This window comes from Notamacropus eugenii, chromosome 5 (assembly GCF_028372415.1).
Source record: "Notamacropus eugenii isolate mMacEug1 chromosome 5, mMacEug1.pri_v2, whole genome shotgun sequence".
In the NCBI taxonomy this organism is placed as follows: Eukaryota; Metazoa; Chordata; class Mammalia; order Diprotodontia; family Macropodidae; genus Notamacropus; species Notamacropus eugenii.
Window position 1 is genome coordinate 80,056,526 of NC_092876.1, and position 14,745 is coordinate 80,071,270.

At 45.6% G+C, this 14,745-nt stretch overlaps 1 protein-coding gene across 11 annotated transcripts in view; it reads right to left on the reverse strand.

Annotated features, from left to right (window-relative positions):
• MACF1 (microtubule actin crosslinking factor 1) overlaps positions 1–9,787 on the reverse strand; it is a 398,300-nt gene extending 388,513 nt beyond the window's left edge. For 3 of the 11 annotated variants that reach the window (XM_072609965.1, XM_072609964.1, XM_072609966.1), the window contains exon 1: positions 1,166–1,433. In XM_072609965.1, the coding sequence (XP_072466066.1) occupies positions 1,166–1,385 (220 nt within the window). In that variant the 5' untranslated portion in view covers positions 1,386–1,433. Of the gene's footprint in view, positions 1–1,165; positions 1,439–8,239; positions 8,476–9,724 lie in introns of those variants that run through there. The other 8 variants (XM_072609962.1, XM_072609963.1, XM_072609960.1 and 5 more) reach the window with 6 other exon arrangements.
• Between the last annotated feature and the right edge of the window lie 4,958 nt (positions 9,788–14,745).

Consider the following 14,745-nt stretch of genomic DNA (forward strand, 5'->3'; position numbering starts at 1 on the left):
AGTAATAGCATGTGTGCGTGCGTGTGTGTGTGTGTATACACATATACATATATATGTATGTATATATTCAATTATATACAGTACACATATATACAATATACATACGTATGCAATATGCATATATACAATATACATATATACACTACACATGTATATACACTACATACATATATACACTACATACGTATATACACAATATACACATATACATATATGTATATGACACAAACTTACTATGTGTCAAGTGCTGTGCTATTGGCTTTGTAATTGTTATCTCATGCGATCCCCACAAAAACCATGGATGGTAGGAGCTATTATCCCCATTTTACAGATGAGGAAAATGAGACTGAGAGTGATGAAGTGACTTGTCCAGGATCACATTCTGGCTGGATTCGAATTTAGGTCTTCCTGACTCCAGGTTAATCGATCTATCCCCTTCGCCACCTAGCTGCCTCAGACTAGAAGGGATCTCAGAGGGCATCTAATCCAGCCTGAGCAGGGAAATCTCCCTTGCAGCCTTCCCAAGAAGCAGCCTTTAGCCTCCACTTGAACGCCTTCCAAGGCGACCCATTCCATTGAGGGCAGTTCTACCTTTAGGAAGTCTCACTGACACCCAAGACTCAATCTGCCCCCTCTCTAAGGGCCTGCATTGCTCATGGTTCTGTCCAACCCCTCTCCTTCATGGCAGCTCCCAATGATTGATGACAGCAACCATGTCCCTCCAAGCCCTCTCTTCTCCTGGCTAAATACCTCCATTTCCTTCAAGCAATCCTTGTATGACCTGGTATCTAGTCTCCACCCTACCTTGGTTGCCCATCTAAATCATTATAATAATATGATATAACGTAACCATAAAGGAACCTAGGGAAAAAAACAATCTCCACACAATTTCAGCAGGTCAAGGAAGAGAATGAGAAAAATCTTAGGATAATGCCCAGGACCACATTCTACTCAATCTAGGTACACTTAGGGGAGTAGTCTAAGGTGGCTAACCCACATAACAGGCCTGAGAGTGAGTGCCCAATCCCAGACCCCAGTGCAGAATCAATACCTCTACTGAGAGTCTCCAGCCACTTGTCCACCCATCTAATCTGCAAATAATGAGCGTGAGGCCCTTGGGAAAGCCCAATTTTCCCATAAAATGCCCTTCAGACACCACTCTTACCAGCAACTCTGACCACAGCTCTTTCTGCTGGATCGAGTACGGAGTCCTGGCTTTTCCGTTTCTTCTGCTCATGGAGAGGTAAATTCCAGGGTAAGGTATCCCCAGGGGGACAGGGAGATAGGCTCCCAGACCGCTCACTCCTGTAAGAACGCTCGCTCCGGCACGACCTCTCACTCCGGCAAGATCGCTCACTGAGGGTCTCTTCGTCTGAGGAAGACATCTCCCAAGAAGTGGTAAAGACAAGATGGTATGGGAGTTCTCAGGGGCAATGATCTGCAGGGAAAAGTAGATGTTGTATGATTAGACCAAGACTCAGAAAGATGTAATGGGCCCTAGGCAACCAGTGAGTCAGAAGAACTGGCATCTAGCCCAGGCTCTGCCACTAGGTCATTCCATGGCCTTGAGACAGTTTGGTGCAGTGGACAGGATGGTGTACCTGGTAGCAGATGATCTGAGTTCAAATGCTGGCTCTAACACTTATTGCCTGTGTTTATTTGGGCAAATCATTTATATTTTCTCGGTCTCAGTTTTCTCATCTATAAAATGAAGGGATGTGATGGGAAATATAATCAAATCAATAAACACACAGAAATGGAGGAATCATTCAAAATAAAGAGACTGAATTGTGGAAGTTCAAAAAAAGAATAAGGAGGCTGAGTTAGACAACTTCTCAGGTATCTTCTTGTTCTAATTCAATAATCCTTGGACAAGTTCTTCCTCTCCATGTGAGGATAATTCTCTCTACCTTGTCTAATTCACCTGGATATTGTGAACTACTCATATTACTATGGCCTCTAAAAAGCTTTAAAAAGTACTCTTCCCCATGACAAACCTGTGTAACAGGTACAAAGGACATTGAAAATCTAAAAGTAGTATCAAAGTGCTAGTCATTTCACCTAAGACTCAGTGTACTCATCGGTAAAATGGGCATAATCACATTGCGATTAACCATTCTAGAAATACAAATAGCATTAAAGTGCTTCACAGTTACCAGAAGTTTATTGTTGGGGTTTTTTCTCACAACCATCTTAGATGAGTGTCCTTCCCAGCCATCAGAATCCAAATTAGCATCAAACAGGTATTTAAATACAGTGGACCCATGGCTGGCCACCTATGTTACTGCTATTTTGTAGTAGAGTTACCCTTGGAAGTCACCCTGGGCATGATAAATTGGAAAGATTACAGGATTCAGTCAGAATCTAGGTTAGACCCATTTGGCTACTCTCTCTCTATTTTTTTTTTAAGGCAATTGAAGTTAAGTGACTTTCCTCCAGGATCGCACAGCTAGTAAGTGTTTGAGGCCACATTTGAACTCAGGTCCTCCTGACTTCAGGGTCAGAGACTCCTACCTACCCCTAAATATTAATCTTTAAGAAAGAATAACTCATGTGAAATGGAAATAAATAACACAAGACAGTTTATGAGTAAGTGCCAATTTGTATGGCAAAGATAGTATGGAATAACAGAATCAGCTCTGAACCGGAAAACAGGAGACCTGGGTTCAAGTGTGGGCTTTGCCAGTAATTTGCTATGTGACCTGTGGCATCTCTCTAGGTCCTAGTTTTTTCACCTATAAAATGAGATGATCTCTAAGGTTCCTTTCATTTCCACAAATCTGTGGTAATTAGTACTCTGTAACTATAGATAATAATAGACTCTGGGATAGATTTTTATTTATGTCCCGTTTGAAGATCTTAAATTAGATCCATAAATGTTGAAAAGAATCTGATCTATCTATCCACACAGGAAAAACTAAGTGGATCAAAATTGCCAATTACCTAGATCAGGAACAAGGAACCTGCTGTCTGGAGTCCACATGTGGCCCTCTAGGTCCTCAAGTACAGCCCTTTGACTGAATTCAAACTTCACAGAACAAATTCTTTTATTAAGGACACTGACCTAGCTTATCATATACAGCTGGATGACTAACCCACATGTACCTAGGACCAGGGATAACTGATGAGAATCAAATATTAAACTGTCATTGTGAGGATTTACTCCTTGGAAATCTGCCAACACTACAAATCAAAGCCTGATTTATTGTTTAGTTGATTGTCTAGACTTAAATGATTTTTTAAAAATGTTATTTTTAAGAGTGTGTCATGCATATATCCTCCTACCACTGCCAGGACCGGTTGTTAAATATTTACCATCACACTCCTGCCTAGATTAGACACTGCAAATAGTTAATGAGCTGGGCCTAGAACTGAACAGAAGGAACAGACAAGGCTGCATTGCCTTTGGGAAACTTGTGCAGTGCTTTTAATGACTCTCCAATTTCTCCCCAAAACAAAGGCCTATCTTTTTCATACCAGTATTCCTCCAATGACACTGTATGGCTTTGAGTCATGGAATATGATCTAGTCTAAAGAATTAAAATTAAAGGTCACCAAAAGGCAATGGACAGAGGCACATGTTGACAATGAGGAAGTGCACAGGAAAAGAGGTATAAAATTGCAAAAATGGGATAGTACAACTGTCAGGATCTATAAGACCATCTATAAGACCAACAGATAAGAGGTCAATGGATATAAACAAATAGTTCATGAAACAATCGCAAACTATTAACAACTATATTATAGAATGGTCTAAATCACGAATAATAAGAGAAAAGAAACCCTGAAGTTTCACCTTACACCAAGAAAACTGGCCAACATGATAAAAGATAGAAATGGTCAGTGTTGGAGGAGCTATGAAAAGATAGACATACTGATGCATTGTTGGTGGAGCTGTAAATTAGTAAAAGCATTTTGGAAAGAAATTTGGAATTATGCAAATAAAGTAACTAAAATATCCATACCCTCAAATATTTCTCTGTTAGGCATATAGCATAAGGAGACCACTGATAAGAAAATCTTCATATACCCCCCCCAAAATATTTACAATAGCACTTTTTTTGGTTTCAAAGAATTATAAACAAAGTAAATTCTCACCAACTGAGTTGTGGCTAAACAAGTCATAGCAGATGAACATAATGGAATATTACTGTCCTATAAGAAATTATGAATATGATGACTATAGAGAAGCATAAAAAAGATGTACATGATAAAAGCAAGCAGAGCCAAGAAAACAACATACACAATGACTGCAAAATGTAACTGGAAAGAACCACGACAAACAATAAAAAATGAATGTTTAAAAATGACAAAGAACAATCTTAACCTCAAAGAAGAAATGGAAGATATCTTTTCCCTCCAGTTCCTATGTTTAAGTGGGGCAGGGGCCTATAGCTATGGAACATTATACATATCATAAGATTACATATATTGTGAGATTCCAATCCCTTAATAGTTTTGCTGATTTTTTTTCTCTTCCTCTTTTCCTTTTTTATTAAAAAAATCTTTATTATATGCATTAGCTCTCTTCGTGGTGGTGGGGAGGGATACAGAGGGAAATTTAGGTGATATAACAACAAAAGATACCCATAAAAATTTATTTTTAAAAAAAAGGCAGCTCAAGTCCCAGTTTTTCTAAGAGGCTTTTCCTACTCCTTCCTCCCCTTCCTTCAGTCGTAAAATTACCTTCGATTTACACTGCTTATATCCATATCTACATAGGTATTTGCATGTTATCTCTCCCACTGGAAGCTGAACTCCTTAAGGGCAAAGAGAGGATTTTTGCCTTCCTTGTTATCCCCAGGAATTAGTACAGCGTCTGGCTTACAGGAGGGACAGTTAGGTGGCACAGTGGATAGAATGCAAGGTCTGGAATCAGGAGTTCAAATCCCACCTCAGACACTTACTGGCTGTGTGACCCTGAGTAAGTCACTTAACTTTGTTTGCTTCAATTTCCTCATCTGTAAAATGAGGTAAAAAAGGAAATGGCAAACCACTCCAGTATTTCTGCCATGAAAACCCCACATGGGGTTATGAAGAATTTGACACAATTCAACAACAATAACTGGTCCACAAGGAGGTATTCAATAAATGTTTGTTGACTGACTGAATCTATGAGGTAGAAACCATAAGTATAAGTAACCCTATTTTCTAAAACCAAGCTCAGAGGTGTCAAAGCTGGAAAGGGCATGAGAACATTAGAGAAGAGAACCCCAGAACTGACAGGGCCTTTGGAAACCATCTCATCCAACCCTGTCATTTGATAGATTATGAAACTGAGGCTCAAAGAAGAGAAAGGACTTGCTTAATGTTATACAAGTTGTAAGTGGTACAGGGAGAAGCCAGAATCTTATTCAAAATTCAGTCCTCCATAGCTGCCCCTGTAAGGTGCGGTAAAAATGTAAACTTCCATCACTATTACCACCATCACAAGGGAAGACATGGTCCAGGGAGCTAGGACCCCAACTCTTCCTGGGCCAGCCTTCTCCTTATTCATATACTTTTATGGTAATAGATGATACAGGAAATTAGCAAAGGGACCTCTCTCAGGCCAGATCAGTTTAACAGCCCTGGGGTATTGCTATCCCTTTACTCCAGGCAAATTTTCCCCAAAGTCTCTCAGTCTAACCTATCTGAGGCAGGGCAGGGCAGGGCTGGGACCTAAGCACCAAGAGGAAAACAGAGGTTTTCTTCTTCTCCTGGATTATGGGCTTCCATACCAGTCATAGTTCCCAGGGTCAGATGCATAATAATGGGAAAGGCAGGAGCTTGTCCTTCTAAAAGCTTTTGGATTATATGCCTTTTTTTTTCAGGGTGATTTGAGGTTGTGGGTAAGTTGTGGTGAAAATAGCAAATGGACAGAGAAATTGGGATTATATAAAGGTCTCTATCACTAGCTCACTGTATGATCCTGAGCAAATCATTCAGATCACTCTGAGTCTCAGTTTCCTGGTCTGTGAAACAAAAGGTTTACACTAAGAATCTTTAAGTTCTTTGCCAGCTCTGAATCCTACATGTGGAATAAGGGGGAATGACCTCTATATGCTAGCCCCCTTTAAGGTTGGCAAAGTACTTAACAGTCATCACTTCATTTTCTCTTTACAATTTACCCTGTAGGGTATGTGCTTTGCATCTCCATTTTATAAATGAGAAAACTGAGACTCAGAGAAACTAAGGGATTTGCCCATGGTCACACACTCCAGCAGAGCATCGGAGCTAGGTCTGCACTCAGGTCTTTTTCACTTTCAGCCCAGTGCTCTATTCTTATATATCAGGCAATCTATCTAAAATGGCAAGAAACTAGGATTCTGTGGGTGTCAGAGCCATGCTTCCTAATCAATTCAATCCAATACCATTCCATTCAAATCCATTTCAGTCTAATGAAATTCAGTCAGTGGTCCTTTAGTGATGCCAGCAATCACACTCCGAAGAGAGTGTGGGCTGAGGAAGACTGGCACTGCCCATGCTGAGCCCACTTCGGGTCCAAGGTACCTCCTCCACACATACCCCACACCCCAAAAGCTGTCAACCTGCCACTGGCACAAAATTGACCAAGGTTACAAAAGAAGACACCCCCTGCCAGAGCAGAACAGCCTGGATGTGAGCCTTTGAGGGCAGGCGGGCAGCAAAGCCTCTTATGGCCACAGGGAGGCCAGAGCAGCTGGGGTGGCAGCCGGAGCCTCCCTGAGCCAGCAGCAGCCAATTCATCCAAGCTCCTGGCTTCATTTCCACCCCAGCCGGATCTCCAGGCCTAAGCAGAGGTCATAACCACTGTGTACTCCTCCCAATGGTGAACTGCCCCAAGCAGCATCATCTGAGGAGTCACCCAGGATACCTTGCTTAAGGGGGAGGGGAGGCTCAGGCCCCCGCTACAGCTCTCCTTCCTTTCTTTCCTCGTTCCATTACATATATAGTCTTTCTTCTCAGTCCCACCCAGCAGAGAATGGGCCTGGAGAAGAAGAAAAAAACCCAGCTCTATGAAATCCTGAAGGGAGGAACCCGGGTAGCTCAGCCCCCCCAATATTATGTGAGCACCCTTCGGGTATTTCATGGACCTGTGAGAACATTTGCCTCATTTCATAAATAAATCAATACCTCCTTCCTCTCCAACATACCAAATCCCTTTCAGAAATGCCTGATTTTTTTCCCCCTAAACCATCTCTTTGTCTCCTCATTGCCTCCTGCCAGGGAGGTTTGCTGTCAGTCACCGGGGCAGGCGGACTTCTATCGCAATGTACCCACCTTCATTGGAAAATGCCCATCCAAGCTCATAAAACACCTGTTTCATCTCAGTGCTCCCCAGTTCCTTTCATAAAACCCCGCTCCACTTCCCATCATCTCATCGCACAAATGCAGGCTGCTGCAGAAACAGACCCCTTTATGAACAAGCGCCTCACCTTGGCTCAGGCTTCGGGTTCGTCCCCGGGCTCCCCACCCCCACCTCTGGGTTTCTCCCCGCCCAGCTGCCTCCCCCATTTCTTCTCCCCCCCGTTTTGTGACAGGGACACGCGCGTTTCGGCTTTGCTCGGCTCCACGGAAGGGGGGGAGCCGCCCCGCGTGTCCGCCCAGAGAACGGGGATGACAAAGAGCACCCATCGAGGCGCCGCCCCCCCTCAAGTCCCCCGCCCCAGCTTGCGGCCGGGGGGAGCAGGAAACACATCTAAGGAGGTCACTGGGGCGGGAGGCTGCCCGATGGGGCCGCGCTGAGATCAAACGATCCACTCCCGAGCGAGAGAGGTAGCGGGGATCCCCGAGTTTTGTCCTCCTCCCTTCGCCCTCGGGGACTGACCTCAAGCGAAGCCAGAGCCCTACCCTTTCCACACGGACCCCGGGGAGACAGCTCTTGGCCCCTCATCCATCCCACCCCACCCGGCCCCACTCCCCGATCTCTTGCCTAGTTTTCCTTCGGAACACACCCACCCTGGGCCTGGGCCCGAGCCCGGCCCGGCACCCATCGAGAGCCCCGCTGCGCCGCAGGTGCAAGCCCCGAGGGGCAGCGGCGTCACAGCGCTGCCACTGTCCCCAGGGCACTGCGAGCACCATCCCAGGACCCCGTGCGCCCCTACGGCGTTGGGCCAGCCTGAGATCCCTAGGGATCCCATAGCATATGGCCCGGCCGCCACCCCAAGATTCTCCCCTCGGTCGAGCCTACACGCTCCCGCCACCTGCCCCTGGCAAGCGCTCCTTTGCTGTGCGCTCTCGAGTCCCTGGCGTGGCGCGCCGCGGCTCGCTGACTTACCGGGGAAGGAGGAGCCGGCAGAAGGCGCCGGCAGCGGGTACTGACAGTAGGCAGGAGGCAATGGGCAGCGGGCAACCGGCGGTCAGGCGCACCCTGCCTGCGCTGGAGCGGCTCCCACAATGGCTGAGCCCCTCTCCCGGCCCGCGGCAGCGGCTGCAGCAGCGGCGGCGAGAGAGAGGGAGCAGGAGCTGGAGCTGCCTGAGCCGGAGCCGGCGCAGCCGCCCAGCCAGCTCCCCCCACCCCCAGCGCCGACACCGCCCCCCGCTCTCGGCTCCCCCTCCGCCCACCGAGTGCTCAGCTCCGAGTCAAGCCTGGCTCTCGGGGGGGCGGGAGCTGCTCCCCAAGCCTTTCAGCCCGGGGCCCTCACTCAGCTTCCAGCCATCGCCGCCTTCGATCCTTCCACTAGCTCGCTGCCCTCCCACAGCCCAGTGCCCGAGGTCTCAGCCCCCTCCCACTCGCCCCCGGGCGCTGGCTCACACCCTCTCCTCCCCCAAACCCGCAGGTCCCTCCTCTGCTGGCTACACCTCCTCCCTCAGCCCGGGGTCCCACTCTTCGGACTCCCTCCTCTCCCCACACCCTCTACCTACCATCTCTGCATCAAACCTCCCACATGCTGCTGCTTCCTAACCCTCTGGGCTCTAGGTCTTGGACTGTCTAGCCTTGGACCTCGATCTTGGATCTCTTCTGCCCTCACTGGGCTCTCCCTCCCTCAACCCTGCGTTTCCACTGCGTGGGGCTGCTTAAGCTGCTTTGGCCTTCCATTCACCATCTCGGTTTGCCTCGGTTATCCCACATACATCCTCTCCCCTCCTCCTTGTGCCCTTGGCCTGGCTTCCAAACCTCTGTACCTGGGTCTCACCTTTTCCCTACCCCAGTCCCATTTCCCTTCTCTCCTTCCTAGCCCTTTCCCCCAACAGCCCTGCCCTTGTGCCACACTGCCAGGTTTACTGGGAAACCCTAAGCTTCATTCCCCTCTCATTCATTCTCCTCTGCTGTAGACACACCTGGCAGAGGAAATCTAAGGTTCCCTTGGTCCTGATATTTTGTGATTACTCAACAACACCCCCCATCCCCACACAGACACACAGACTGTCTCTCACATCTGTCAAATTCTCACCTTGTATCTGTCTAGGCCTTGCCTTGTACCTTGTCCTCCCCATAATTAACAGAGGTAGAGGCCTATACCAAACCCAAGGTCCCTAAATCGCATAGTTGGGAACTTAATAAGTTAAAAAATTCCCTGAAATCTATCCACCTATGCCTTAGAGCCCTGACACAACAGACTGAGAACAGACCCAAACATTTTAGAAAAACCCTTTTGAGGGGTGGAAGGTACAGACTGAGGCTTCACTGGGCCTTACAGAAAACGAAACAGACCTCAAGCTGTGGAGAAATAATGACACAAATTCTAGATCAGGAATGGACCCAATACTATCTAGTTCACCCTCACATTTTTCCTTCACCCAAGGAATTGAAATGACTTACCCAAAGTCATGGGATAACAGTAGCAGTAGAAGATCTGAATCCAGGTCTCCTGATTTCCATTCTAAGGCTCTTCCACTTACATCTCAGAATGTTAGTCCAGACTGGAAATAGGTCACATAGCTTGGGAACCTTAAGCTTCTTGCTACTATGTGTACCCTCCACAGGACCCTGAGTCCAGAGAAGGAATCAAGGGGTGGAGGAGGAGAGGAAAAAAATTTCAAGCTGGAAGAGAAATATTGTGGCTTGAAAGATTGTTTCAATTAACATACCTCCCTGCTTTTGGCCGGGGAGGGGAGGAGGGTGGGCACAGAACTACTAGGACAGAATGTTGGATACGTTGTCAGATGTGGTAATATCTGGGTTCATTTTCAGGGGAAATGGAGTGGTTTCCAGAAGTGACTGTGATTTTTAAAAAAATTTCTTTTAATTCATAAAACATCAAGCACATGCAATAAAGAAGTCACTCTGCCTAGAGATCCCCCCTCTTTTGGGAATCAGGAGAAAAAAATAAAAATATCAGTGACAACTTGATAGACTCTACGTAGAGAGATGGCCTCAGCATGGGGGTGAGCCTGATGCTATCTGTAGAGGTGTATAAGCTGCTTCCTGCAAAGGATGGTGAGTATGTAGTTTGCTTGCTTTCAGGAGTACCTAGGTAGTACCCAGAAGCAACTAAAGCTGGTGGCCAGACCTGACTCATTGGCCATTAGGGGGAGGGGAGAATCTAGCCCACTGAGACTCCATAGGAAGGTTGCTTTTCCAGCCCTCCCTGGCTGTGCTGTAGCATGCACCAAGCCTGGGGCCCTCTCCAAATCTACCTTTGCCTCTGAATTATTCATGCTATTGACCACATTGAGTTCAGGTTTCAGGAAACAGGACATTTTTGCTCCTGTGATGGTACCCAGCTGGTCCGCTTGGTTGAGTTTTTGCTACTGGAAACTAATTAACTGTTCGGAGCAGTTGGCCTGCTTCCTTCCAGCATATGAAAAATAAAATACTAATTTTATTTCAAATATTAGTATAGAAAGGCAAAAGGCATCAGAGGAGATTCATTCTACATTTGCTGAGCAACTTTATAGGTTTACATGACTTAGAGTTGAAAAGAATTCTATCTTCCAATCCAACCTCTGACTTTGGAGATGAGGAAACCAAGGTCTGGAGAGAGAAAGGGACTTGTTCAAGGTCATACAGCGCCAAAGTATCAGAGTGACCTTGAACTCAAGTCTTCAGACTCCCACATTTTACCTTCATTACCCCCACATAGCCTCTCTTCAGCACTCAACAATATGTGTCTTCCCCCTTGCAACTGTCTAGTGACCTGTTTCTGCAGACCCTGGTGAATGCAAGACGGTTTTTGTGTTTAAATGGTATCTGAAGTGTATTCAACCTTTGGAAGGGTCCTTTCCTTCTTTTCCCTTCAATTCCTTCATCTGAAAAATGGGAAGAATAATAGTTCAACTATCTATCTCACCAGGCCATTAGGATGATCAAATCAATGCTGATGGAAGTACAAAATGCTGTGTCAGCAGTTAGTAGTAGCAGCATAACAGTTCATATTTCTCTAGTGCTTGAGTATTTTCCACACAACTACCCTGTGAAATAGACTTAACAAGAAGCTTTATGCCCATTTTAAAGATGAGGAAACTGAGACTCAATGAGTTGAAGTGACTTAATCAGGGTCACCTGGGCAGTAAGCATCAGAGCTAGGACTCAAGTCCAGGTCTCATGACTTATGCTCTAACCACTACATCACACAGCCGTTATATATTACCATCTTGGGTACATGCTCTGCAGAGACTTACTGACTCTTTCACTGAATCCCCCTTGTCCACCTGGAACCCCAAAGTATGTCAAACTCTGACCTTGACCTCAGGCCTCTTTCTCCAGCCTGTCACATGCCATCAATGTGTCAGAACTGGTTAAGTCTTGGTTTGTGCACAGTGAATGTGTCCTGGTGCTTTTCTTCTTGCTCAGATGGCGTGTGTGTGTGTGTGTGTGTGTGTGTGTGTGTGTGTGTGTGTGTGTGTGTGTAGATTTCCCTACCCCTCATCTCCTGGAGCTTGGCGTCTCATTTACCAGAAGAACTTAGCATTATCCACAAACTGAGAGATTCCCTGACCCTCTCCTTTCGTGAATCATCTGATCGTAAAATCATAGTTGAAAGGGACCTTAAAGGTCATCTAATATGGTCCCCTTGTTTTATGAAGATACTGAGACCCAGAGTAGAGACATAACTAGCCTAAAGTCACAGAGATAAAAGTCTTCCCAGATTTCTTGGAAACCATCCCTTTCACCATTTCTTACAACACAATAGCATTCCATCACACTTATAGACTACAACTGTATTCGGCCATTGCCGAGTTGATAGGGACCTTCTTGATTTTTTTATCTGCCACAAAAAGAGCTATAAACATTTTTGTACATCCATATTTAGAATAATTGTTTTGCTTAGAGCTAATCCCTCCCTAAAATCTACTCTTCCTTTAATTCCCTCTTTTCCTTTCTATTTTCATTTTGAGTGAAGGGTATTTTTGTACTCATTTGTGTGTGTGTGTGTGTGTGTGCGCGCGTGTGTTGTGTATTCTTCCCATTGACCAGTTCAGATGAAATTGAGGCTCAGGTGTCAGCTGCCACCCCCCACTCCTTCCTCCTTCTTTGAACACCCATATCATGCATGATAATTCCCCCACCTTTCCTTTCCCTCTCCCCTCCTTAATATGTTCTTTTCCTCCTCCCTTTCCAGTTACTCTTTAAGATAGTCAAGATATAACAGAACCACTCTCAGGATCCATAGAAATCTCTGTCTCTGTATTCTGTATTCTGACTGGAAGAATAAATCACTGTGATTTTTCTCTTGGATTTCCAGATTAGGCTTCAGTCTGGTGCATTTTCCAGATCTGTTTGAAGAAATTTTTTTGGGGGGGGGAGGTATAACTTTCTATTTCCTACTGCTCTGCAATCTTCATTCCCTAGAATTGGTTTCATTTGTAACCCTATGTCTTCTATGCATTAAAAACGTTATTCAGAAAAGGGATCCATAGTCTTCACCTGACTGCCCAAAGGGTCTACGACAGAGGACAGGCTAAGAACACCTGCCTTAGACCTCCTAACATTGCCTGGAGATCAGTGGAGCACATGGGCTGTCGAGAAGCTGTCCTTAGCTCCAACTGGCCCACCTTTTTTGTTCCCACTTTGCACAATATCCTCTATGGTGATTCTCCTGATCTTCCAAGGACCTATGGTGCTGCCTGCCACGTTCCTCTTCCTTGCCCTTTAGGTGACCTACCATTCTGATTCTTTGGTGACTTTGGTATTCCATGACTCATAGTCATATCACCTCACTGGAAGAATGTTGATGTGACAAACACTAAAAATTGCAATCATCACTTATATCTGTGTAGCACTCTAGGGTTTGCAAAATGCCTTATGCTTATTAGCCCATGCATCTTCTACTGTAAAATTAGGGGAGCTGATTGAATGATGTCTAAGGATCCTTTCAGCTCTGATTTTGTGATTGTGTCTTTGGGGTAGGGGAGAAAACAAGCACTTATGAAGTGCCTACATTGTGCCAGGCACTGTGATAAGAACTGACAAACACTATCTCATTTGATTCAGGAAAGGGAGTCCACAGTGAAATCTCTGTTTGTGGGAAATGCTAAGCTTTTCTGGCAAATGGAATGCCAAGCTCCAGGAGAGGAAGGGTAGAGAAATCTGGAAAAGCTGTTTGAGCAGGAAGAAAAGCACCAGGAGTAGTGGTTTCAGTGAGTCTAAACCAGAACTTAACCTGTTCTGACATATTGAGGAGAGGTGACAGGGTGGGGAAAGGGAGCTGAGATCAAGGTCAGAGTTTGGTACACACTGGGGTTCCAGGTGGACAAGGGGATACAGTCAAAGACCAGCAAGTCTCTGGAGGTCAAGGTACCCACAATGGTAATACATAACAGCTGTGTACTGGAGTGGTTAGCATATAGGTCATGAGACCTGGACTTGAGTCCTAGCTACGATGTTTACTACCATCTGAGTTTCCGTTTCCTCATCTGTAAAATAGGGATAATACTTCTTGTTAGCCCTGCTTCACAGTTATTTTGGGAAAAGTACCCTCAAGCACTAGGTAAATGTGAACTGCTACTATGCTTCTACTACTACTACCACCACTGCTACCACCACTGCTATCACCACTGCTACCACCACTACTACCACCACTGCTACCACCACTGCTACCACTACTAATGCTACTACTTCTACTACTACCACCACCACTGCTACCACCACTGCTACCACCACTGCTACCACCACTGCTACCACTACTAATGCTACTACTTCTACTACTACCACCACCACTGCTACCACCACTGCTACCACCACTACTACCACTACTAATGCTACTACTTCTACTACTACCACCACCACTGCTACCACCACTGCTACCACCACTGCTACCACTACTAATGCTACTACTTCTACTACTACCACCACCACTGCTACCACCACTGCTACCACCACTGCTACTACTACTACTACCACTATTACTACTACCACTACTACTACCACCACTGCTACCACCACTGCTACCACCACTGCTACTACTACTACTACCACTACTACTACCACCACTGCTACCACCACTGCTACCACCACTGCTACTACTACTACTACCACTACTACTACCACCACTGCTACCACCACTGCTACCACTACTAATGCTACTACTTCTACTACTACTACCACCACTGCTACCACCACTGCTACCACTACTAATGCTACCACTTCTACTACTACCACCACCACCACCACCATCACCACTACAAACTGCTGACATTTGTGTATCATTTTATGGTTTTAAAAAAAAGCACTTGAACATCTGTTGCCATGAATCTGATCATTCCAAAAGCTGATCAAAAATAATCAAGGGTGAGCTAGGTAGTTGAAGTACTATTCTTCCCCTTTTTCAGATGAGGGATTTGAGGATCAGAGAAAGAAAATGACCTGTGGAAGGTTGCAGACATTTCAGATAACTGCTA